Source organism: Lactuca sativa, chromosome 2, assembly GCF_002870075.4.
Source record: "Lactuca sativa cultivar Salinas chromosome 2, Lsat_Salinas_v11, whole genome shotgun sequence".
Classification (NCBI taxonomy): domain Eukaryota; kingdom Viridiplantae; phylum Streptophyta; class Magnoliopsida; order Asterales; family Asteraceae; genus Lactuca; species Lactuca sativa.
In genome coordinates this window covers 195,747,945-195,774,518 of record NC_056624.2, presented here as the reverse complement: position 1 = coordinate 195,774,518, position 26,574 = coordinate 195,747,945, and the positions used below count along the sequence as shown (strand labels likewise).

The 26,574-nt window shown below is 32.4% G+C and overlaps 1 protein-coding gene and 1 long non-coding RNA gene across 6 annotated transcripts; both read right to left on the bottom strand.

Moving 5' to 3' along the window:
- Nucleotides 1-1,575: 1,575 nt before the first annotated feature.
- LOC111899835 (transcription factor bHLH130) lies at nucleotides 1,576-3,971 on the bottom strand. Of its 4 annotated transcripts, none has more exons than XM_042899379.2 (7): nucleotides 3,616-3,971; nucleotides 2,955-3,517; nucleotides 2,552-2,877; nucleotides 2,277-2,450; nucleotides 2,117-2,182; nucleotides 1,966-2,034; nucleotides 1,576-1,861 (listed from the first exon to the last, which is right to left on the bottom strand). In XM_042899379.2, the coding sequence occupies exons 2-7, from the start codon at nucleotides 3,472-3,474 to the stop codon at nucleotides 1,808-1,810; spliced, it is 1,209 nt and encodes a 402-aa protein (XP_042755313.1). In that variant the 5' UTR covers nucleotides 3,475-3,517; nucleotides 3,616-3,971; the 3' UTR covers nucleotides 1,576-1,807. The 4 variants fall into 4 exon arrangements, with proteins under 4 accessions (XP_042755313.1, XP_023751476.1, XP_023751477.1 ...); XM_023895708.3 differs by having other exon boundaries at nucleotides 2,277-2,453; nucleotides 3,616-3,970; XM_023895709.3 differs by having other exon boundaries at nucleotides 2,277-2,453; nucleotides 2,955-3,505; nucleotides 3,616-3,970.
- Nucleotides 3,972-22,997: 19,026 nt separating this feature from the next.
- Nucleotides 22,998-24,049, bottom strand: LOC111899836 (uncharacterized). Of its 2 annotated transcripts, XR_006188405.2 has the most exons (4): nucleotides 23,772-24,049; nucleotides 23,576-23,675; nucleotides 23,314-23,365; nucleotides 22,998-23,205 (listed from the first exon to the last, which is right to left on the bottom strand). It is a non-coding gene; the product is annotated as an uncharacterized LOC111899836 (long non-coding RNA). The 2 variants fall into 2 exon arrangements; XR_002853064.3 differs by having other exon boundaries at nucleotides 22,998-23,365; nucleotides 23,772-24,023.
- Nucleotides 24,050-26,574: the final 2,525 nt, after the last annotated feature.

The window sequence follows — 26,574 nt, the reverse complement described above, 5'->3', positions numbered from 1 at the left end:
CAAGAAAAAATTCTCAAAAAAACATCTTTATGATTCATTTTTAAGTAAATTAAGAAAAAATTCACTTATATGACAATTTTAGTGAATAACAACAAAATCATTAAATAAATGAATCATCGAGATGTTTTTTTGAGAATTTTTTCTTGTGAATCATCTTACAAATGAATCATTTAATGATTCATTTTGTTTGTTCGCGAAAAAAATATGTAGAAAAAAAACTTCTTACCTTCCTACCAAAAATTTTCTTGTTATTTGATCTTGACTCTCTCTCTCTCTCTCTCTCTCTCTTTCTCTCTCTCTCTCTCTCTCTCTCTCTATATATATATATATATATATATATATATATATATATATATATATATATATCCTCCCTAATAAATAAAGATCTTTTTCCCACATGTCACACTCTCATTTATTTTGCCACATTAATTTTGTGGTTATTTCAAATTAATTTTTATTCCACATATCATTTTATGGTTTTTACATTTTATTAATTTGTAGATAGTATTTATATTTTTAATAATAAATGCATGTCAATTTAATTAATAAACTTTTCTTCTAATTTCAAAATTACCAAATTAAGGATTCATTAATTTTCTTTATTTATTTATCTAAATTTAAAATAGAAAAAAAAACGCTTTAATTTTTATAATTCAATATTTTTCTCACTTTTTATATATATATATATATATATATATATATATATATATATATATATATATATATATATATATATATATATATATATATATATATATATATATATATATATATATATATATATATATATATATATATATATATAAACTACCATATAAAATGGTTGAGCTTGGGAATGTGAAGATTCAAGATTGCTTTAACAGATTACAAATCCCAATTTGACCTCTATACAGTTTACACCCCCTTATTAAAAGACAAGACAATTCCCTAATGTCGATGTCCTCCAATTCTATCCTATAATTTGTTTATATTTGTTATAAAATAATATTTCATTTACATGCTTCCACTCATCTGAATAAGCACCATGAGGTCTTGTGACTTATTGGCAACGATACGTGTGGCTGAGAAACCACTACACATAATAAAGGGGTTCTCATCTCATCTGCATCACCCATCATGATGTGTGACCACCTTTGAAAACGAGTGCAGTGGAATTCACGGCTTATTGCTAATAAGTCTCAACTTGTACCTTCCCTTTCAACTTTCCTTCAAGGACAGGCAACCTAAACCATACACAATTCTAACTTTCTCCTAACACCACAAACCAACAAAACTACCTAGTCCCATTACAACTATTACCAATTCAACTTAACCAAAACATACAATATCTAGGTACATGCATCTGAGATGACATAGTCTAGTTTGTCCTGTCTTGTTCCACATCCTGTGATGTTCTGTTATGTCATGTAGTGTTAAATACACTATAAACACGAATGTACAAACCGATATTTAATGGCTAGGTTTCTATTTGGAACAATAAAAGGAAGGATCTTCACTTTTTTTTTCCCTAAGAAACAACATTAACATACATACAAGAAGCATAGAAGAAATATAAGGGATACAATACATTACGCATATATAATTCTATACTAGGGTTTGGTTGCATTTTGATCTTAATAATAATTACAACCTCGGTTACATTTACTTTAAATTGACTGCACAATTGGGTTAATGTTACACAACAAATGGAGTTTTCTTATTCTTAATCTGTTCTATGTCATTACTAAAATAAATACAATAAGTTTCATCTTCTACTCCTTTCGTTTATATACAGAAGCGAGATCTACCTATACGCTTAAGACTTGCGTTAGATTTCCTGCTTATTTGGACATGTGCACTTTGCATGATGATCTGAAAGCTTCTGAAATGTTAAAAAAGTAAGACGAAATAAGCGAGATAATAATTACAGGATTATGAAGGAGACAGATTAATTAGTGACTTAAAGTTAAAGGGTATTATTTATACCTCAACTTGTTTTTGAAGTTCTTTGATGTAATCCACAGCCAAATCCAACATGTCTGCTGTGTTTGTTTGCTGCAAATATTTAAATACAAAGTACAAACTGATTAATCTTGGGACATAATTAATAAACTGATAGAATGAAAAATGACGTTACCTTATCCATATTAGGAACAAGCTCTTGTAGCTTTCTCATTCTTTCACTTATTCGTGTTCGCCTTACCTACACATAAGTAAAAAAATGACTGTTTTTATTATCTTCATCATAAGGTAAAAGTAAAGTTCCAAATGATGAGTAGGTAAGAATGTTTATTTACCCTTTCGGCTATGCTTCTTGGATGGGTGGCACAACCCCTTTTAGCTCTGCTCCTTAAAGGCACATTGTCTTGGAACTGCAGTAATTTTTCCATGACAGATAACTCAGAGGAACTCGTTGGTAAACTCAGTTGATGACTCAAACCACTGGAAGCATGGATTCTCCTTTCATCATTCTGCTGAAAAAGATGATTTACTGTCAGGATAAAGTTATTCTAAACCAATTTTCACAAGATGACATGTCATGTCATGTCAGATGTCACATATTTTAATTTACCTGATTTTCTGTTGAACTTATTTGATCGCTTTCCCCAAGCTCTTTCATGAATTCATCAGTTAACATTGCTGGTTCATCCCAAGAACCACCAGGGAAGCCATAACCACTAGATCTTGGATGAGTTTGACCAAAACCTCCATTGTTGTGTGCACCAGCACCACTCATTCCCATGGTTTTGCCTTCGTTTTCAGGGATAAGAGACAGTGGTCTAGAAGATGAATGTGAAACTGATGAGAAAGCCATTCGATTTTCAAACCCCTTTGATAAATCTGGTACACTGCCATCATCAGTTCGAAATTTATCCATGGATCTCATCGCGGAGTAACCTGAAAAGAATTGTGATCAATTATAATTGCAGTGTGGGAAAAGATTAGGAAAATTAATGTTATAGGAATTGAAGTACCATTGCCCATATTAACGTGTTCGAAGAATCCAGCTGGTGAACTACTCTGACGAAGAAGGTTCGTTGGAGGATTCATGGCCGCTAACGGGTCAACCAAGGCGGAGCTAGAACCAGAAACAACCGAGTTATGATTATGATCGGCTTGCTGGTGGTTTTGGTACATCATCTGTTGCTGTTGAGACTGATATGTAAAATTCGCTCGTTCCTGCTTCATAGGATCCATAAATGGGGGGTCGTTTCCCCGAATTTGACCTATATTCTGATGAGAGCTTGAATTATCACCATCCCCGGAGATTAATCTCGATAAAATGCGTTCAGTTTCAGGGCTTGAAGACCGAGGGTTGAAGAATGGGTCAACGTCTTCGTCTTCATACATGCCACTGTTTATCAAATTCGAGAAATACGAACTCGGTGCTGATCTGTATCGCGTCAAACCAGAGTTCATAGTTTGTTGCCCCTGCTGCTGCTGCTGCAATTTCTGTTGCTGTTGTTGCCGTTGATTATGAAGATCCGAATCCATTAGAACCCTAGAGGTTGCTTCCAACTACAATCTACGATAAAAACTAAAAATATTTCTTATAAAACATGCACACACTCAAAATTAAAGTAGCTTCTCATGAAGAAAACCAAACTTGACACCAACTCTTCAAAAGAAACTTACAAGATTTCACCATGAAGTAAACTCAAAGCTTCGCCATCGATTACAATACAAATCATCTACGTAGATGGAGAAGATTAGCTTCGGACGATGAAAGCTGAATTGAAATTGAAATTCAATTAATTAGCATTTGACGAAATTGGTGAAAACTGTAAACTATGTTGGTGATAGGAGGCAGAGGAATGGAAGACGGTAGTGGAAGTGGAAGTGGAAGTGGAAGTTGGAGGAAGAAGAAAGAAGGCAGCCATTTGTAGATTTTCCCTTTTTCCGGTTTTGTTGGTGTGAGTGCGTTGCAGGCTTGCAGCCAATAGGCCAAAAGCTGCTTTCCCATTCCTTGTTCCATTAATTTACCTTAACGCCACTTCATGTGAAAATTATTGAGGATAATGTTCGGAGCGGCTGAAGATGTACTTTTTTTTTTTTTTATTTTTTTTTTATCTTTTTATAAATTAATTTCTTAATAAATTACTATTATCCTCTCTAATAAATGAATGCTCTCTTATCCAAGTCAATTTAACATTATCATTTTGCGTTTATTTTGAATGATTTTTTTCCATACGTTATTTTATGAGTTTTTTCTATTTTATTAAATTCTACATAATATTTTAATGTAATAATTACAATAAATATAATAATAAATGAATATCAATTTCATTAATGAATTTATCTTTTAATTTTAAAATTCTCCAAATTAAAGTTCATTAGTTTCTTTTATTTATTTAAATTTACAAAATAAAAAACATTTCGATTATAATAATTCATTTTTTCTCTTATTTTTTTATAAATTCAAAGTTCTCAAATATTTTGACCTTTATATTTTTTTTTTAAAATTAATCTATGTAATACATGAGAATTACAACCAGTTTAAAATAATTCATTAAAAATTATTTATAATTAGTTTATCAATAAATTATTTATAATAGTTTATAATTTTTTGTATCTATAACTTATAGTATATGTTTTCATCGTCTAACCAACTATTTAATCAACACAAAAAGTAAATTAACTTACGAGTCAAGAGGGAGTTTTGTTTGCCAAGACATAACGTACATTGTCTCTAGCCGTTCGGCTAGCAAGAGGAGATAAGAGATAGAAAACAAGAAAGACTATTTTGACCGACTTTTAAATAAATAAATGTCAAGATCACATTCACTCTGGAACTTTTTCAAGGTGGACATGTTTTTTGGAACATATTTCAGTGGTTATAAAAATGAGGTGACTACATGCTAAATTCACATAATATGAAGGCTAAAAGAACCTTAGTTATTAAAAAAAAAAGATAAAAAACAACTTTTAATAAAAAAAAAACAACTTTTGGAATTATATATTTTGGGTCCACTTCCACCTCCTCTATTATTTCATGACAACCTAAATCTAAATAGCTAAGTAAAGCTCATCATTTTTAGAAATTATTTTTTATGATATAAAAAATAGTTTATTGTTAAAAAAATATGAGTCAGTAAATATATTTAAATTCGTTTATTTAAATAGTTTTTGATAAGCTGTTTTTATTAATACATATAAAATAAAAGTTTGTCAAAATATTAAAAATAACTTATCAACTTATTTCGTTTTGATACCAAATAATTTAATCTAGATTTTTTAAAACTCCGTTTTAATATCGGATAAACTAATAAACAGTTTTACAAATAAACATAGATTGTGTTAAATAAACAATCTCAAACATCACATGTTTGGCTGTCAAACCAACAAATAATGGGATAAAATAATATTAATAAAGCTCAAGTCATTGCTATTTCTTATACTAAAGATAGTATAGAGTAAGCAGGGTTGGTCCACAGGAATACAAGACTTCTTACCTTGCCATATTTTCACACATAATACAAATAATATTAAAATGGGGGATTGTGTTTGAACTAGATTTAAACTTCATAAATAAACAAGATTGTTAATAGAATTTTGTAAAAGAAATACATTTCCGATTCTGGTTCTTATACATGTATTATGTTGAAAGATGCAAAATGAATATGATTATGTTCTATCTAGGTTGGTAATTTAGATACTAATAAACTCTAATATCCAAGTTGACAAAAAATGTTTTATTCAAAACATGATTTTCAAATAAAACTTCATTTAATTGATTTAATTCAAATAAGCTCTTTCATCAAATCATTAAATGACTTTAAATTCTTGCAACAATTACCAACAATATTCAATATTCCTCATAAGCTTAGGAATATGAACATTTAATCTTTGATTACACTCATTTTGATTTAATTACAATCAATTAAGTGCACGTTAATAACATCAAATCATAAAACATATATGAATTTTACAATTTGATTAACTAGATTGATAAAAACCCTAATTCATTGATCAAGTGAAAAAGAGAATAAACCAAACACATGATTAAAATCAAATCAAAGATTACTAGATGTTAAACTCAACTCAAGTTCAAGTTACAACCTAACAGCACATACTTAAGAATTCAGACTCGGAAATGATAATGAAATCAACCACACATGTCTAGGTTAAACTACAAATCAAACAAGTTTAAACTTCAAATTGACTTACAAAAAGGAAATTAAAGTGTTTCCAAGTGTTAATCTACTTCCAAAAACTCTGAAAATCGCCTTCTCTCCGCCCAAAATCCGACTTAACTTCCAACAAAACTGATTGTCTGAATTATATGAGAGTAAAACTACTTTAAAAACTGTCGAGAAGTTTACACGGCCCGTGTAAATTAAAGGGTGCCATTTACACGACCGTGTAAATAAGAAAAGTAGAATGCACTTGTATATACGTTTACACGGTCCGTGAAAACTATAAGCTATCATTTACACGGTCGTGTAAACTCTTGTGAAGCCAAATTCTTTATTTCTTCATTCTCTCTCTTCAATGCTCCAAAACTTCTGAAACTTTGTCTCCAACTCCTTTTAACTTCCTACATCAAGATCCAACCTTCAAAAGTCCCTGAAATATCATAAAAGTGTGTGAATGGAATTGCATCATGAAAAATCCCGAAAAATATGCAAAATGCATGAGTTTAAACTTAAATGCAATGCACTTTTATGAACTAAAACTACAGAAATGAATGAATAAAATGCACCTAACATCACATCTTGATTCAAATCCCATTTGAAAACATTTTTTAATTTGTAAAATAAAGTAAAAATAATTTTTTTTTTGGAAAATTGCTGCTAAAATTTAATGTCATGCCTACCATAATAAAAGAATCCATATTTTTCCACGTGACATCTTCTCATTCCAAAAAATTTCAATGTGAGCTTCCAAAATTTCCCTTTTTTCTCTTTTAAACTCTACCTTATGTTTTCCCTCTTTAGTTTCGTTTATATTCAATCTACACGAACAAGAAACCAGGGAGTGCTAATGAAATCTTCACTAAATTAGCATTATAAAGGTAATCCATTCCAAATTTATCGGTTAATTTCTCTATTTAGTCTATTTGCTGAAGGTAATCCCATAGTTTTTAACCCTAAATTTTAGACCATTTAACAAGAAAATTTTAACTAAGGAAATGTTTCTTCTTTTCTTTCTCAAGTCTTATATAAAAAAAGTGGTCTCTGATTGTGTCAGTAAACAAGTTTCTTGCTTTCTTTTCAAGTTGATTGGGATTGAATTCTGCAAGAAGGTCCACTGTTTGTGTAAAGTGTTTTTTTTATTAATTACTTGTAATGGTTTTCTTTTCAGGTTTGGCTAGGTTGGTGTTGTCTGTTGGAAATTATAGAAAAGCATTTGGTGCCTTCCATGTTGGATTTGAGAGTTTGAGGTAAGAGATTTGAAATCTAATTCTCTTTTTATTTTCAAACGGGAAAAATATTCTAAATTTTTTCCTATTTCTATGATCATCATCTTCCTCATCAAAAACTTTATTTGTGACTCTTTTTTTTGCTACAATGACGTATGTAGTTAGAACCACATCATACTTTTCTCAACATGATCTTTTGTTCTAATTCCAGTATGATAGACTAGGATCTTTGGTCTTAAAGCTCTTTTTAGACTTAAATTGTTATTGTACCTTATTTTACTGAGTGCATTTGTATTTTTGTGTGTCTAGGTTTGTTTGTATGTGTATGTATGTGTGTGTATGTGGGGCCTAACCAGAAGTACTATAAACGCCTTGCTCACAAAACCATATCACATTCAAGAAGGGCTATAGTTATGAATCATATTAACAGTACTAATAATCCCATTAAACCTTTGTCAAACCAGCAATCCACAAGTGATATTTATCAATAAGTTTGTCAAATGGGTAATTGATTTCATTCCTTACTTATAATTTTAATTTTGTTTCATGTAGGTTCTTCCTTTTAAGAACAAGCTGATGTGCCATCTTATACATGGTTCGTTGTTATACTAAATGGTTGAAAGGAGAATAAAATAAAGAAAAAGGGAAGCTCTAAAACGTATCATTTACGTCTGATCATTAAAAACATAATAAAAGAATCAAACTGGGAAGACACTCTTATCATTTACATGGGATGCTCTTATGCTTGATTTGATAAACTGATGATTCAACTTCACGATAAATAATGGTGAAATATATTTACTAAACTAATGATCTATTCTTATAGTATTATTTCATGACAATGATGTTTCAGCAGATAATCAACTCTTTTTATTGGTAAAGTTCTTTCTTCTTGCGAATGAATTAAATTATCAGTGAATGATTGTTTATGTTTGGTCTTGCTGCAGTTTTTAACAATTTCATCAACAAGGTCCCTTAATTTGTACATGATGGTTGAAACAGATAGATTATTTTTATTTCCCTTAAAGCTTTGTTTCATAATTTTTACTATTTTTCTTAGCTTAAATCATGTGTCATACAAATACTTGCATTTTAAGCCAAAATTTGAAAGGAACAACAGGAGATTGTACAAAACTACATCAGAAGGGCCATAAATGACCAGTTCTCTCTTTTATTGTCAGACAATTATAAGTATGTTTTTGTTACAAATTTGTTAAAAGCCTTCTTACAACTTTGTTCGACAGTTCGTATAGATCATATTGGGGATAATATTTGGATGTGGCTGGGACAATGTAAAGTGTATTATCGGCTCTCTTGGAGCAAAAAAGTGGCTATATCATATGTTTGTGATTCTTTTAACCTATATTATCTTTTGCTTATGAACTCTTATTTTACATCGACCGATTCTTTCTTGGATTACTTTAGTGGTTCAAATTTTGTTTCAAGTTTTCTATGTGTTGGTTTTTTTTTATCATAGGAGTTTATTTATTGTTTCTTTGTAATTTTTGAATATTTAATGGAGAATTTTTTTTATTTGAAAACTTTCTTATGTTTATTTTTTTACATTCTATTTAAATTTATATTATGTTCTATATAATCATAATTTTATTAAACGTATAAACAAAACTTATATCTTATTAATTTAATAAAATTTTATAAATCTTTTATTCTTCATTATAATTTTTTTTTATCTGTGATTAATTTTTGAATACTAGGTGTGGTGGTTCAATTTATTACACACTAAAATAGCGTATAGTGGTAAAAGGATCGAATCCATGGAGATTGGTTCAATTTATAACTTTATGAAAAATCTCATTGTAAAAATACTTGTAAAATAACAATAAAAATAAAATGGGGGGTTTTGATCTTTTTTGAATATTTGAAATAAACTAAAATTAAACTAAGGATTAAGTAGACAATTTCAACAAAAATAAGAATTTGATGTAAAATCAATGAGAGAAAGATGGTTGACTTAAGGTTTCCTCACTTTGACTTTTTGATGAACATACCATTAGAATCCAATGGTGCAATATTTGTTTTAAAACCTCAATTTGGCCATAGTAATCCAAGAAGCTTGAGATTACCTAGACTTTTCTTAGTTTTTAAAATGGTTAGAGAAGCTCATAACAATTTCCTTGGTCAAAGTCACAATTTCCATTAAGCATGTAATTAGTGAAAGTCAACTAGCATTAAGAACTAAAAAGTCACCAAATCCAAGAGGAGTCAATTGCTTTCACTACCATGTTGGAGAAAATGTTTTTTATGATTGTGTGAAGAAAAAACAACACAAAAATCATTTGTTGCTTGCTAATTTGAGGATCCTTTACATAGTCAAGAAATTAGCCAACTAATCACCACAAACACATTTAAACTCATGAACAAAAACATACTAGTAGTGATAATATGTTAAAACACCAAAAATTTCCATAAAGATTTAAGAACAAGTTCATGGATTCTTCAACATTCAACAAAAGTTCAAAGGATTCAACAAAATGTCAACCAAGATTAGTTTAGCCAAGCATGGCTAAACTCAAAGAAGCAAAGTTAGAGAAGATTGTACCAAACATTTTACAATAATCAAGAGGTGAAAATAAGATGTTCTTGAGGTGTTCTTGGTCTTCAAAAGTGCTCCAAACTCCAGAGAGAAAGTGTTAAAATCGGACATCCCAGATAAGGCTGAAGAGGCACACCAACCTTCCCAATATAGAGCTCTAGACGAAATCCCGATTTTGCCCTTGTCAGGAATCCTCGCGGGCCGCGTGACTATGACGAAGTTTTTGGGCTTCTTCAAGATTTGGGCCCCCATAGCTTAACCATTGGCCCGGTTCGAGTCCAATCAACTTCTAGCCTATTTTTCTTCAATATTTCTTCATTTTGAGCCCAATTTGCCTCTCCACATCACTCAAAGCTTCCGCAAACTCCTAAACATCAATCTTGCACACTCAAGAATTCTCCTGTGTCTTTCAAATTTAAAGTTCAACACTTCCACGCCTTCAAGCAATTGGTAAGTCCACTCCATGAATCACCTCCATAGCCATCAAGCATGAAATCCCCCTTTCCTTTCAAGCCCAATCACCTCCCAAGAGTCCCGCTCTGTTAGTCTCCAAGAAAATCTGCAATAATGCTCAAGAAACTAGAAAGTACCCAAAATGGTCATAAAATAACAGAAAGGAAAATATGCATGGAAATTAACTAAAATGCGAATGAAATGTGCTAAAATTAACTATAAAAAGAAGTAAATAAAATGAAGCTATCAAATCACCCCAAACTTAAACCTTACTTGTCCTCAAGTAAGACAAGACTAAAATGAACTCAGGATGAACTATCATAAGGAAAATAAAAAGAATGGATAAAACCGCGGAACCTGATCACCGTTAGTCAACATGGTCAAAATTGATCTTGCTATTACCTCACAAAATTTTCATCTGATGACAATGGGACCATAAACCACAACCAAGACAACTCCTTTAGGTGAGTAAGGAGGGATGAGCAGTCACAACCCAATGGAACACTAGAGGATCATATCCTAGCCGCGGTAAGGATGAATGCCTCCTGGAGGTCTCTAGGGATGATACTAATGGGTTTTATATGTAACAAAAAAACTATTTTTGCTAGAAAAAAACATTAACCCTAAGTTTACATGCACCCTAAAGGATCTATGTTCTCAATATGACTTGCAAACAACTATTAAACATTAAGAACCCTAGAACTACATTGCTATTTTCGAAATTAATAATGGGTTGTTAAAAAAAATTCATACATTAGTTTATTATAGCAAATAAACTAGTAATCCTTCCTTGTTGGTCTTTAGAAAGCAAGGACCAGAAGTCTCGTGCTTCTAATGGCTCACACCCAAACCCTAACAAATTGGAGGCTAAAAAGGAGAGAGGAGGAATAAGGGAATTTTCAAAGTTCTCTTAGGAATTGTGATGGCCGAAAATATGAACCGTTATGATGGTTTATATAGGTGACTAGAGGAGTTCGGATAAGACAGGTTTCTTTGGATAACCCTTATCTCTTTTCTTGCTCCCTAAGGTTTCCTAGGCTTTCTTAATGCCCAAGATAATCTCCAATAACCATCTAGAAAATGTCTACCTATACGGGAGGTTCTAGAATTGGTTGATGTTCAACTTTTGAACACTGTCACCATTAGTCATTCCACTTTTAATTAATCCAGTTAATTTCAATTAATTTCTGATTAATTTTTTAATTAAAAAAATACTATTTCTAATTAATATATTATTTTCACAATACATTAATAAGTTATTTATTTTGATTTCTAATTAATTTATTTATCATAAAAGAAACTAATAAATCAGTCTCTCTCTTTCCAAAAAGCATTCTAGTCAACTAGTAGGTTTAAGGGCAACCCAAAAGGACTTTGCTAATTATTCAAGATTATACTAATTTAGTTATTGGTTTAGACACATAATCCAACAGTCTCCCACTTGGATAAGTCTAAAACTAAATTACAGGTATACTTTCTAAAAACATCAAATAGTGGTTTCGAAAGCAACTTTCGGGCTCTGATTCGATCAGATGCTTGTTCTTTAGATAAGTGATCAAATATTCCTCCGTTCTTCAAGATATCGTGTGTACATGATACATAGATTAGAATCAGTATCATTGTCCAAAATTTTGTTTCCTGATTTCCTGATTGTGATGACGTTATAAGACTTCTAATTGAACACATCAATCTAGTACCGACTGGGCCTAACACTATAAGTCAACACCAAATCATAGAGGGGCCCAAAGATATCGCTTTTCCCGTCAAGGAAAAAGGAACGAATAAACTTTGACTCATATGCTTGTATCATTTACTCACCAAATCATACATGACACTACGTTTTATAACATCAACTTACTGATGCGTTTACGCAATACTAATGTACAACCGAATTGTAAATTACAACTCATATATCTCCAGTTTAAGAATATAAAATATTATCGTCTCAAAATTACCCGTGATATAATCCATGAAGTAGTTCTCTGAGTGTGGGTTTATCAAATACTCAAATCTCCATTTTATAAGTACTCATGAACGTTGTAGCAACACAATTGCTATGCCTAAACTCCTTAGACAATCTACAATCAAAATCATGAAAGTCTTCATTCACTCCTTACTTCCTAAAGTATGAGCGACCATGGAGCTTCGGATAATCAAATTATTAAGGAAGTAAAACATGCAAAACGAAATACAAGAATAAATAATTGACAAAGGCAACAAACAAACTCATAAATAATCTCTATTATTCAATCACGAAAATAAGTTACATTTATTCTGCTACAAGTTTCAAACTAATCATCTAACTACTAAAGCTGATGTCATCTCTCAAACCAATGCTCCTAGCATGTTGACTATGCTTAATCCTACTCTGAGCCTTTGTGAGAGGATCTGTAAGATTGTCTTCTGATGAAACTCACTTTATTATGAGATGACTTTCTTCAACTCTGTTTGATATAATAGTACTTTCTGTCGATATGTCTTGATTTACCATGATCTCTCGGTTCTTTGGTCAAAGCAACCACTCCTTCATTATCACAAAAAAGTTCTATTGGCTCCTGAATGGTCAGAACTACTCCAAGATCTTTGATAAAGCTCTTCAACCAAGCCAGTTCCTTTAATGCTTCACATGCTGCTATGTACTCTGATTCACAAGTAGAATCAGACATCGTGTCTTGTTTGGAACTTTTCCAAGTAACTGCTCCACCATTTAATAAGAACACCCAACCAGATTGAGAACGATGATTGTCTCTATATGTTTGAAAGTTGGCATCACTATACCCACTTAGTCTCAATGTATCACTGCTAACAAGGACTAGAATAAGATCCTTTGTCCTTCGCAAATACTTGAGAATGTTCTTTAATGCTGTCCAATGAGCTTTACCAGGATTTCCCTAAAAGCTACTAACCATGCTCAAAGCAAAAGACACATCAAGGCGAGTACATGTCAAGGCGAACATGATCTATCCTACACTCGAAGCATAAGGGACTCAACTCATTTCCGCTATCTCTGTATTTGTACTAGGGCTTTGAGTCTTACTCAACTTAGCATTACTCTGAATAGGTAACTCTCCTTTCTTGGAATTCTCCATACCAAAACGTTTTAGTACCTTATCCGAGTATGTACTTTGACTAAGACCAATTAGCCTTTTCTTTCTATCCCTTAAGATTCTTATCCCAAGAATATACGCCGCCTCTCTTAGATCCTTTATAGCAAAACACTTTCCAAGCCAAGACTTTGTTGGATAAGGTGTCTAAATCCATAACTCTATTTGAGATGTACTTCACCAGGCCCGACATGGTCCATTTGGGTTGCACTTCACCCAAATAATTTATATGGATAATCTTTTGAGAATAGTATAATTTATGATTTATTAATATATTATAAGTTCTAATATATTAATATGAAATCATATTATTTAATTAGTCTTGATCTAAAATTAATTTAGAGTTAATTTGGTGATAAAAAATGTGACTAATTAAATATGGACTCTTGTATTTATATAGTGTGGGCTAATGCTTATTTAGAATGGGTTAGGCTTACATGGTAAGTCCATGGAGCTTTAACCCATGGATCTCATGGAAATGAAAGGTCATGAGTATTAGGGTTTACATGGATGTAACCCTAATCCACCACACTATATAAAGGAGTCCTTGGCACTTGAAATGACACTAGTTTTGTGTGAGAAGTGGGCCGATTTCAAGAAGTGTTCTACTATTCTCTCAAGTTTCCAAGGTTTGTGGTGATTTGTGATTTCCATTTGAGGCATCCACATTATTGGTGCTAGGCTCTCAAACTCCAATCAATCAACCACTATCAAAAGGTATGTAACTCTACTAGCTTTTTATGTTTCAAAGTTCCCCATGCTATGCTAGTTAGGTTAAGAACCTTGGAAAAACAAATTTGCATGTATCTTAGTAAAACATAGATCCAAGGTTTCTAGGGTTTCATGTACACCTTAGGAGTGTTAGAATGCTCAAAGCCCATCAGACTTTACTTCTTGCAAAGTTGGAATGTCGTTTCCCATAAGGAGTATGTTATCAACATACAATACTAGAAAGGTTACTATACTTACACTACATACACACAAGACTCATCTTCACCCTAGAGAAACCGAATTGTTTGACTTTCACATGGAAGAAAAGATTCCAGCTACGAGACGTGTGTTTCAATCCATAAATGGATTACTTAAGATTGCACACTCTATTGGGAAACTTTTCATTTACAAAACACTATGGCCGAATCATGTAGACATCTTCAGCCAACTTCCCGTTAAGGAAAGCGGTTTTGACATCCATTTGCCATATTTCATAATCATGAAAGGCAACTATGGCGAACATTATCCTAATAGACTTAATCTTGGCCACTAGCATAAGATCCATTAAAATGATTATTTAACAAAAATGAGTCAATAAATACCCGAAGATCCTTGATTTGAAGATCCTTGGCCAGCTGTAATCCCATGATTAATGCTTCATATTCCCTTCTTTGTTGGTTGCATCGAATTCACATCTGACTGCTTGGGATATGATGCCCCCCTGTGCCGATTTTAGTATGATCCCTAGGCCTGTTCCTATAAAGTTTGAGGATCTGTCAGTGAAGAGTGTCAATCTTCCCATGCTTTCTTCTTTCTAGAGTTCCTCACTTTCTAACTCTACATTAGGTTGTAGATCATCATTGAAATCAGCCACAACGTCTGCTAGCGCTTGTGACTTCATTGTTGATCTTGGTTCATACTCGATTCAATATTTGTTTTCATGTATTTAGTCACATATGATTATATGTATATAACCATATATGATTTTTGTATGTAAGATTTGTTTTTGTATTCTTGATTCAAAAGTTGTTTATTGTCCACATTAATCATGTGATTAAATACATATAATCACATACGATTAAATACATAAGAAAATTTATCGAGTCAAAAAATTGAAAACGAATATCGTCTATATAAATAAAATGTGATTAGGTATGTATAATCACAAGTGATTATATGTATTTAATCACATATTATATGATTTATGCGATTAAATACATATAATCATATATGATTTATGTGATTATATGTATTTAATTACATGTGGTTCTGGTAGATGTAGATATTAGGTTGTGGTGGGAGGTCGTGGATGATGGGTGGTGGTGGAGATGGTTGGTCTTGGATTGTGGGTGGTAGGTCGGGGTGCTAATGGTGGCGGGTGGTGGTGGAGGTGGATGGTGGCCAGTGGGGATGGTTAGTGATGGTGAAAGGTGGTGGGTGGTGGGTGGTGATGGGTGGTGGCAGTGGATGGTATGATGGGTGATGGTGGTGGGTGGTGGGCAGTCGATAGGTAGTGGTGGGTGGTGGTGGTGTGTGGGATGGTGGCTGGTGGTGATATGTTGGTGGATAATGGTTGATGGGTAGTTTGTAGGTGGTAGTGGTGGATGGTGGTTGTGGGTAGTGGTAGTCGGTGGGTCGGGGTGACAGGTGGTGGTGTTGGTGGGTGGTTGTGGTGGTAGGTGGGGTGAGGCAGGTGGTTGTGGTGGGGCACTATATGGTGGTGATGGTGGTTGAGATGGTCGGTGGTGGTGGTAGTGGGTATTGGTTGGTTAGTAGTCTGTAGGTGGTGGTGATAGTGGGTGGAATGGTTAGTGGTGCTGATAGGTGGTGGTGGTAGTTGGTGGTGGGTAGTCGGTAGGTGGTGGTAGAGGTAATGGTGGGTGGTGAAAAGTGATAGGTGGGGGTGGGGCAGTTGGTGGTGGTATGTGGGATAGTGGGTGGTGGTGGTAGTGGGCGATATGTATTGGTTGGTAGGTAGTTTGTAGGTGGTTGTGGTGGTAGTGGGTGGAATAGTCGGTGGTGGTGATGAGTGGTGGTGGCTGTGGATGATAATGTGGTTGGTAGTGCGTGATAATGGTGGGTGGTGGGTGGTGGTGGGTATTGGTTGGTAGGTGGTGGTAGTGGTAGTGTAGGTATTTATAGTGGTGGGTGATGAGTAGTGGTGGTGGGTGGTAGTAGTGGGTGGTGGTGGATGATAATTGTGGTTAGTAGTGAAAGGTGGTGGGTGTGAGTCGTGGTAGGGGTGGTGGTGGAGGCGGTGGTTATGGTAGTGAGTGGTGGTCGTGGGTGGTGGTGATGGGTGATGGTGGTGGGTAGGTGGTGGTGATGTATGGATAGTGGTGGTGGTGGCGATGGGTTGTTAGGGAGGTAGTGGATGGTGAGTGGTGGTGATGAGTGGTTGGTGGTAGGCGGTAGTGATGGGTGGTGTTGATTGGATGGTGAGTGAGTTTTTTAATTGTTTTTTATTTATATAAATATATTTAGTTGCATCTAGTTTTTTATTTAATTACGAAATAGCTATCTTGTAAATTAAAGAATGATTTTTTGTTCTAAAATATTCTCCATTGAACGCCATATATCTTTATTACTTATTATGCAAATTTGGTCAAATGCTGAAAATTAAGAGGTACAACCATTAGTGCATCATGTACAATGACTTTATGCATTATAAGAATACTGAATCTTATCCAGTCAACATTTATGAAAAAGTCAAATAAGATGATGATAAGATTTTGAATTGGTCAAAGTTTGACCAAGTGTTTCTCATATCCAATTGAATCGGTAAATACTAAATCTTATCCGGTCAATATTTATGAAAAAGTCAAATAAGATAATGATTAGATTTTGAATGGGTTAAACTTGGACCAAGTGTTCCTCATATCCAATTGAATCGGTAAATACTGAATCTTATCCGGTCAACATTAATGAAAAAGTCAAATAAGATGATGATAAGATTTTGAATGGGTCAAAGTTTGACCAAGTGTTCTTCATATCCATTTGAATCGGTCTAATACAATGTACACGTTATAAAACATTTCATATAAACTGGAAGATGCGCATTGATCTAGCATTCGTCTATCATGAATGCCTAACCATTGATCGCAAAACCTTGGTTCTCTCTCATGATTGCTGTCTCCTCCTTTGGTTTTCTTTATACTAAAATCGAATGAGCAAAAAATGTCTTACGTTTAATCCCAGCCCAGGTATAAGAAATCTCTATATGTTCGTCATTTTGTTTAACAAAATTTTTTATGTCACTTTGTTGATCCGCACCCGCTTTGCGCGGGTAAGCGGCTAGTATATATATATATATATATATATATATATATATATATATATATATATATATATATATATATATATATATATATATAGGGTTAGGTTATTTTGTTTTCACTATCTATTGTGTGCATTTATGACTGATTCTGGACCAATCATTTTAGTTATTTTAAGAAAAGTAATTAATGCATATTACATGTTGAAGATATAATAGGTATTAATTAAATCTTCAGCATTTAATAAACATTAATTACTTTCTTAAGATAACTAAAATGATTGGTCCAGAATCAGTCATATAGGCACACAATAGATAGTAAAAACATTTGAACCTAACTCTCTCTCTCTCTCTCTCTCTATATATATATATATATATATATATATATATATATATATATATATATATATATATATATATATATAATGATTGGTCCAGAATCAGTCATACAGACACACAATAGATAGTGAAAACATTTAAACCTAACTCTCTCTCTCTCTCTCTCTCTCTCTCTCTCTATATATATATATATATATATATATATATATATATATATATATATATATATATATATATATATATATATATATATATATATATATCCACACCATCATCACTTCACAATTAAGAGCCCAACACAGCCACTTCGCTATTTCAAAATTGACTAAATCATGTACAAACAAACACCATATTGTTTTTGGAAATGTCTCATCGAAAATAATCCATTTCTAGTAAAACTGATTGAATACCAAACGATAAATAATCAAATTATGTATATTTTATGGTCAAGATCATGTAAACAAACTTTTGGTGGCCATTTTCGGCCTTTCGGGTCATTGAAAAATCAATAAACTATAAAATAAATTTGGTGTAATCAATAGGTTACATATCAAAAATAAAACAAGTGAATTATGTTTTCCAACAACGTATTTGTTATAGACTTCGATCCCATGATAACTTTGTAGTTGATTTTTTAGACCTAGTCCATCGTTGATCCATAACTCGTAAGTTGTTTATGGGCATTTTATGGATTTGTTTTGTTCTAATTATACAATCGAAATTGACAATCAACCTTTTTGTGGTGATCACATTAGGTATTGCTTTATCGATTTTCAACTGTTTGAAAATTTGTTTTTATTTATTTATTTAAATATACAAAAAACTTTATAAATAGTTACAAATGCCCATAACTCAATGTATGAATGTTTATTATCTATTTGTCTTGTAAATCATAACAAGAACGAATGGAATATTAACAAAAAAAACCCTTATTTATGAAACTTCCATAGTATTTCTATGTCGAAAAGTCTAAAACCTTTTCACATCTATTTAAAGCACTTGTTCAAAACAAAGCTATCGGATAGAATAAATGGACCCATAAGTAATTTACAAATAAGAGTCAGGACTATATTTCATTTCCAAGTCCAAAATGATCAATGAGCCCTATATTTTCAATAATCTCCGACATAAATACGATATTACAATCGGATCAACACGAAGAATATTGTTTTTCCTAGAAGAAATTCAATTTCATAACCCTTTTTTTTGTATTTAATGATAAAAAGGTAAAATCATTTTTTTATTAGAACAGAAAATTATAAATTATAGTTTTTATAATTTTTACAAAAAGAAATTAAAAAATTGTTTAGAAAACTTATTACTTTCTGGGTTTCGCCATACCTTTTGTAGCTTTTTCCAAAACTGCCCCTTTGTTTTTTTCTTTTAGACTTGGGCCACCAATTTCCAACTCTGTTGACTTATGTTACCTTTCTTTCATTATTTTAAGTTTGATTGTTTGCTTCGATTAATAGTTCTTTTTTTTTTTTTTATGACAGATGTGCAAAAGCAAAGTTATTTTATTTTTATAATTCAAAACCCAATTAATATCAAAACCCCATTCACCTATGCGGAGCATGGCTTCTCCTAGTTTCAATTAATGCTCGGGATAGGTTTGAATTTGGGCATAGCAACAAGTTCATAACGGATTAATGATGAAATATCTAGTTATATATCTTAAGTTTGCTAGAAAGTCATCACATCTCGTTTATTTGCAGGTAATTTGATTCTACGTGCTCTTTTGAAGTATTACATTTTGTTATTTGAAGTTATTAAACACTCTCATGTTTCATATTGTAGCTTTCATTCTTAAGGGTGCACGGAATGGCAAAGGCTTGGGAGGATTGGGCGGACGGATCGTTGGTGACTATACCTGGCAATGAGGCGGGTTTGGGTCGAATCGACCTTGATCCAAACCCTTTTAACAAATTTCAAAATTCGATACAAACCCGCTCCGTAACCCGCAGAGTTTTGAATAATCAAATTCATACCCTTATCCACCAAATCAACGAATATCCAAACCCGTCCCGTAACCCATAGACTTTTTGAATTATCAAACTCATATTACTTAATTCATAAAATAATATTTCCTAAATAAAACAAATATTGATTTAGAAAACACATTACGTAGTCGAGGAATTCCGATTGGAATTAAAAATAACTATTGTAGTAACTACTGATTTAATTTTTACTGTCAATTGTAGTGATAGAGAATAGCAATGACAAACTTTCTTTCAGTTGATGAATGGATTTATTGATTTATGAATGAAATATGATGATTTCTTGATGAAATATAAATGAAATGACATCATAATTCTTAGTAGAAGACCGGAAGTCTAGAAGTCGACTCCTCCATTCTTATGTATAAACAGTTTGGACTTTGGCATTTTCCCTTTGGGCTTTCGATTGAAATTAAAATTAAACTTTAAGAAATATAAAATATAAATCAATAATTCAAAAATTATAAGGGGCGGGTTATAAACGGAGCGGATCAACGATGATCCATAACTGACCCTTTTAATAAAAGGTTAGCGGGTATGGGTCGTTAACGGTTAAACGAATCAAAAACTATGCTCCAAACCCATATAATTCTTAAGGGTTTGTATCGGAACAGGGTCAAAACCTGCTCTATTGTCAGGCCTATTGGTGACACAACTCCGCCGTTAGTTATGTTGGTACCACGATTAAAGAATCAAGTGGGTTGTATAACCCGTCCAAAATGCATATGTTGAAGATGCTTAGAGAATATTTTTTTTAATATATATATATATATATATATATATATATATATATATATATATATATATATATATATATATATAGGGTTAGGTTATTTTGTTTTGACTATCTATTCTGGACCAATGAATATTATATATATATATATATATATATATATATATATATATATATATATATATATATATATATATAATCAAACCTCGAACCAATTCCATTACAACATTCTTCAATAAATGAATTTAAAAATCCTAAAAATAATAATAGAAAATGAATTTAAACATCCTAAAAATAGTAATAGAAAATATCGCGGACGATTCATCTTCATTCGATGATGAATCTAACAACGCTAATTTGGTAGCTGTTATTGGAAATTTTAGTAAAAATTATGTGTTTTTCATAAATTTGGACACATTTAATTATATGTATATGTTAGATATATATAATTAATTAATAATCAGTTTGTGCTCTCCTCCGTGAGAGGTTCCAAACGATATATAATGTGTCCAAACAGAATATATGTGAATGATATATCGATGCTCAAATATAAGTATTTTGGAAATAAAGTGGCTGCGAGAATGAGTCCCAAAATATAATATATGTGAATGATATATTGATTTTGCTTTAATGTTGATTACAAGTTTTAATTTTTGTTTGGGGATGATTGCACAGGGAGATGACGATGGCGAAGAACAGGTAGGAGGCGAGAAGAAGTTGGTGATGCGAGAGGAGGGGTGGAAGCAAAAGACACATTCGCATGGGGTTCTGGTGTGACCAAGGAACCTTCATCCTTGTTCATAAAATGATGAGGATGAAACCTTCATCATTGTTCAACAACCATTACAAAACCTCAACTAAATCAAAATTTGGGTTTCTTGTTCCAAATTTGTCTCTGATTTCATCAGGAACGAGTACTCTTTTGATTTTTGATTTTTGTCATGAATTGGAACCACCAACTCATTATGGTTCTTCATCCAATTCAATCTAGTTATCAAGAAAAATAATGGATTTAACATTTTAGGAACACCCAATTGGCTTATGTCGGTTCTAAGAATCTTCACATTCATTGTTTATCTCAAGGATGTGTGCTCGAAGGGTATTTCGCTCTCCCGGATGATGATGATGATGACGGGTGGTCTTTGCTTGTTTTTTGAACCAAGAGGGCAACCATGTGGTCAACGACTTACAATATACCAAATTTTGCTACCAGAGCCAACAATGTGTTGGTTGTTTTTGTATTTAGAATTAGGAGGAATTTGGAGATGGAGGCAAGGGCAATGTCACGGGGAGAACAGGGAAGTGGAGGTGAAGTCCAAATTGTTCAACATATTATAGATGTAGATTAGGAGGATGAAATTTAAAGGAGAAAAATAAGAAGAAAAAGATGAAGAATTCATGATGTGAACTCGAAAATCAAAAGCTAAGGATGAACTTTAATCTGGTTATTTTTGTGGAGAGAGAGAGAGAGAGAGGTCCTCTCTTGCTTTTTAATTAATACAATATAAAAATAAATATTAAAAAATGTAAAAATAAAAACAAAAAGGCATTTTAATTTTTTAAATTTTTTAAGGGACCAAAACCACAAGTAAACCATCTCAAAATGACCATCAATCCAAAAAAATTGGGGTTTGGACTAAAATCCGGAAAAAAAACATACCACATGGATGATTTTTGCAATTTTGTTTAGTTTTTGTAACTAACACATATAATATGAGTTAGGGTGTGTTTGAGAGTGTTTTTTAATCTCAAAAGTGTTTTTAGTTTTTGTAACTGACACATTAAAAAATGTTTGGGTTAGCTTTTGTGGTGGGAAAAACTAAAAAGTCGAACAAATCGGTTTTAAAAAGTATTTAACTTAGCTTTTTAGAGGCTAAAAAACCATCAAAAGGCTAAAAAACCATCAAAAAGCCAATATTTTGTAGCTTTTTGAAACTCCTTTATTTTGTATGTCCAAAAAGCTCTTTGAAAAGCACTTTTAAACAACTCAAACACTTTTTTAGCTTATTAGTTTTTTAAAATACAATGAGTTAATAAGCTAATTTGAGAAGCACTCCCAAACACCAACTTAATGTGCAATTAATTCATATCATTTCGAATTAATGTGTATAGTTACAAAGATCAACATATAAGGAGACATGTGCTTTTGATTCTCATACACCAAATAAGCAAATTCTTTCTTCTCATTCTCTGCATACTCTAGGAACAAACGTCAAATTTGTTTAAGGGAATCGTTTAAAAAACGAGCCTGAGTCAATTGGTGTGAATCTTCTACTAACAATTTCTTTTGCAGATTCATACTTTATTTAGCAGAAATTATTACTGTTTACTAACAATCTTAAACAATTTTTTTGCTAAACTATTTCAATCGAGTTTGTTTTGATTAAATTAGTTTTTTATTATTATTTTTTTGCTAATCATGAAATATATGTTTTGTGTAAACAATTTTGTTTTGTGGTTCTAATTCTTTGTTTGGACTTTTCAGAGTGGTTGGATCGAATGAAACACCGACTCCTATGTTCTTCTACTTAACCACCCTAAACTTGGCGAATTACAATGTCTATTTGTAAAGTTGCAACAACTAAGGAACTTTGGGAATTATATTACCTCACTGCACTTTAATACAGATTCAAACTATGAATAGTATTAATCCAAAGTCCACATTTGTAAGTGAAGGGTATTTTAGATTTGTGTATACCTGTCAAAAAAAACTTAGAAAGAAATAAAACAAAGTTTGAAGATTTATGGAGCCTCCATGACCAATTCTTAGAGCATGAAGTTAATGTTTTTATCCATAGAAACTTACCTCTTGTTGCCTCCCATTCCCTCCTATTCAACTAGCACCTCATGTGAGTTTCCTGGTAAAGATGATTCTATGCTTTAGAAACATTATGAAGATTGATTTCTGTAGTTCATAAGATAAAATCGGGACATGAATACATTATAAAATGATTTTTCTTCGCCTATCTTTTAAGGTGCTAAGATGCTTAAGGTGCTTGCTGTAGTGACTAAAAGCATCAAAAGATCAAAAGAAGAAGAAGAAGAAGAAGAAGAAGAAGATAGCTCACCATCATAGATGGACTCCAAACTGATGCCATACGTTCAAACCCCAGATTCAAAAAATGTCAGAAATTATGGAAAATTTCGATTGGATCGAGACGCAATGCACTGAAGATGCATGTGAAATCTTGTTAGTTATGCTAAGCATTTCATCGAACACTTGGTATGCAATGCATAGATCAGCCTGAGATGAAAATAACAGACCTCGTCTTTCTCCTTAATAACGCTGAGAAGTTCATCGACAGCTTCTCTCCGGCGCCGGAGCCGGAACCTCAAACAAAACAGCAGCCAGCAATACCATTGGTCCGACCAGAACGAAGCAAAATAGATTCCCTCTTTTACCCAACTTGCGAGATCATGGAGTCCCAATTTCTTGCGTCTTATGTCCGTTTGTAAGCATAAGGAGGAAAGCGTCGATCACTCTCTTTTATTTTATTTTATTTATTTATTTATTTTAATTTGCCCTTTCCTAAGCAGATCTGGATTTGGGATGGCGCACCGGCAGTTAGTTTTGGGCCTAAGAACCCCCTCTTGGACCTGATAATAGTTCGAAGCTACTTAGCTCCCGGATTAGAAAACAACAATAAGAAATAAGAAAAAGGAAAATAAAATGAACGGATTTTTTTTTTCAATTTGTTCCGATTTGGGTTGATTGTATGTAAAATTAGCATGTTTTTTCTTTTTCTTTCATTTATCTTATTTCCAATAAATAAACTTAGGGACAATGATCTTTTTCCGATCTTCTCATTTCTTTTCTTCTATGTCACTAAATTAGACTCTGGAACAGAGAATTAATGCCAAAAAAAGAGACGTCTTTCTTCGGCTCTCACACATTAAGGTTGTGTTTGGCGCGCTATAGCTAGCTTATTTTTTGAATTTTTTTATGTTGTCGTGTTTGGTAAGCCAAAAAGTAGCTTATAAGCTAGTTTTTTGAAAAGCTACTTAGACTAGCTTTTTAAGAGCTTTTTTAAAAATTTCTAAATACACCCCTTAATTAATTATAAAAACACAAATTCTTACATGTCCTTTTATGTAATTTTATATATTTCGGCTAGCTTTTCAGCTAGGTTTACTAAACGTCATTTTTTATCAGCTATCAGCTAGTTTTCAGCTAACAAATAGTTTTTCAACTAGTACGCCAAACATAGCCTAAGTATTATCGTTCGGTCATAAGTTCAATTTTATTCAACGATTTAAAAGATAATCCTGTAAGGACGGTGGAGGAAACTTTGATTAATGGTTAAAGCATAGGGATGACTTTCTAGTCCAGATTGGTTTGATCGGGTGTGATCTACTATTGATTTTTATACATTTCTAGTGTCTTCTTTTCTGCTTTTGGTAGCTACTTGGTAGCTACATGTTAATCTATTAATAAAATTATTGTTGTTCTAAAATTTAAAAAAATAAAACGAACAAAAAATGGAGAGGACAAATCATTGTTCTAAAAAATAAAAATAAAACGAAAATAAAATGGAGAGGACAAATTGCTTGTTTACCAAATTCCAAAGCGTAGACGGTGAGCTGTTGATTTTTGTTGGTATAATCTTGAATTCTGGATTCAATTATTTTTGTGTATATATGTCCGTGGTGGGACTCTTTAACTTTAATATTTGGTCCCCATCTTTTCGATATTGACAAATGTGATACCCCACCAAACTGCCAAATGCCAAGTGAAGTAATATCACTCCCCATTTATGGATTATAGAATCATATCATGATTTCAGATTTTGATAGAATCAAAATATAACTGAGGTATATTTGTTAAATCGATCATATTTTTTGAACCGGTAAAAATTTAATGCCTAGCTGTTATGAACAATTGAAAATGATCATTATTTCAGAATTATGGCATTTGCCGAGTGTTTTTATGATATTTTCAATCTCGAAGATATATTCAAAGCCTTGTACATTTTTTTTAAACATAAAGCATGTTTGAATTTTTAATAACATATGGACTTTTGAACATCTTTACGGTGATAAAGACTTTTTTTTTTTAAATGACTATCTACTTCGTATTTTCGAACATTTTATGTATATTTCAAACCACAATTTAGGTAGAAAATTCTCATTAAAAAACCCCACAAAATAGTTCCATCATGTGAATATTTAAAGGCAATATATAGCTTGGAGGTATTTGGTAGAGAAAATACGACGTTATGTCGTACATAACATGATAATTAAGTGAGTATTTTATAGATTTGCTCGAAGATATGAAGTATGTTGATTTGGTTGGACTTGTGACTATCAAAATTCATGCAACTGAAACACACATAAGTTTATATTATCACCCTTCTAAAATGCATAAATGCAAATCAAAATAGTTGACGATAGTGGGTATTGCCTGTTGTTTGTTTTATATATTGACCCCTTTTTATGTTTTTAGTGATACCCAAAATAAAATATCTAATTCGAAATAGATCGGTTGGTGGGACTAAGTGATAATCTCTCACAACTAGAAGTTTTTGTGCCTTGTAACTACAACACTTAAGCCAAATTATGAATCAAAGACATGAGAGCATGTATGATGCATACTCTATAACAACAGAATTTCAATCAAACACCTCATACAAGCATTTCAAGTAGTCAATAAGCAATTGGAAACCCTAGAAGTTCTTGTTTAAGTCTATTTTGGACTAGGACTTCCTTATTGGGCCCAATGGACCAATAAGCTTCCAATTTGACCATATTGGGCTTAGAACTCTTAAATGGGCTCTAATTGGACCCACTTCCATTTATTTCAATATTTTGGGCCATATTGGGCCTAGAATGAAATAAATTAATTAAGTGAACCATATTGGGCCATAATTAACCCAATTTAGCCCCAATAGGTCATAAAAATCCCATTTATATTTATTAGGACCAAAAATCACTCAACATAACTATGAACTTGGGCTTAAGCCTTTAAGGCCCAAAAACTCTCTCTTCTCTCTCCATTCTCGGCCCAAGCCCAAAGGAAAGAAGAGTTGACTTTGTGTGTGCCACCTCACAATTATTCAAGGGATTTGCA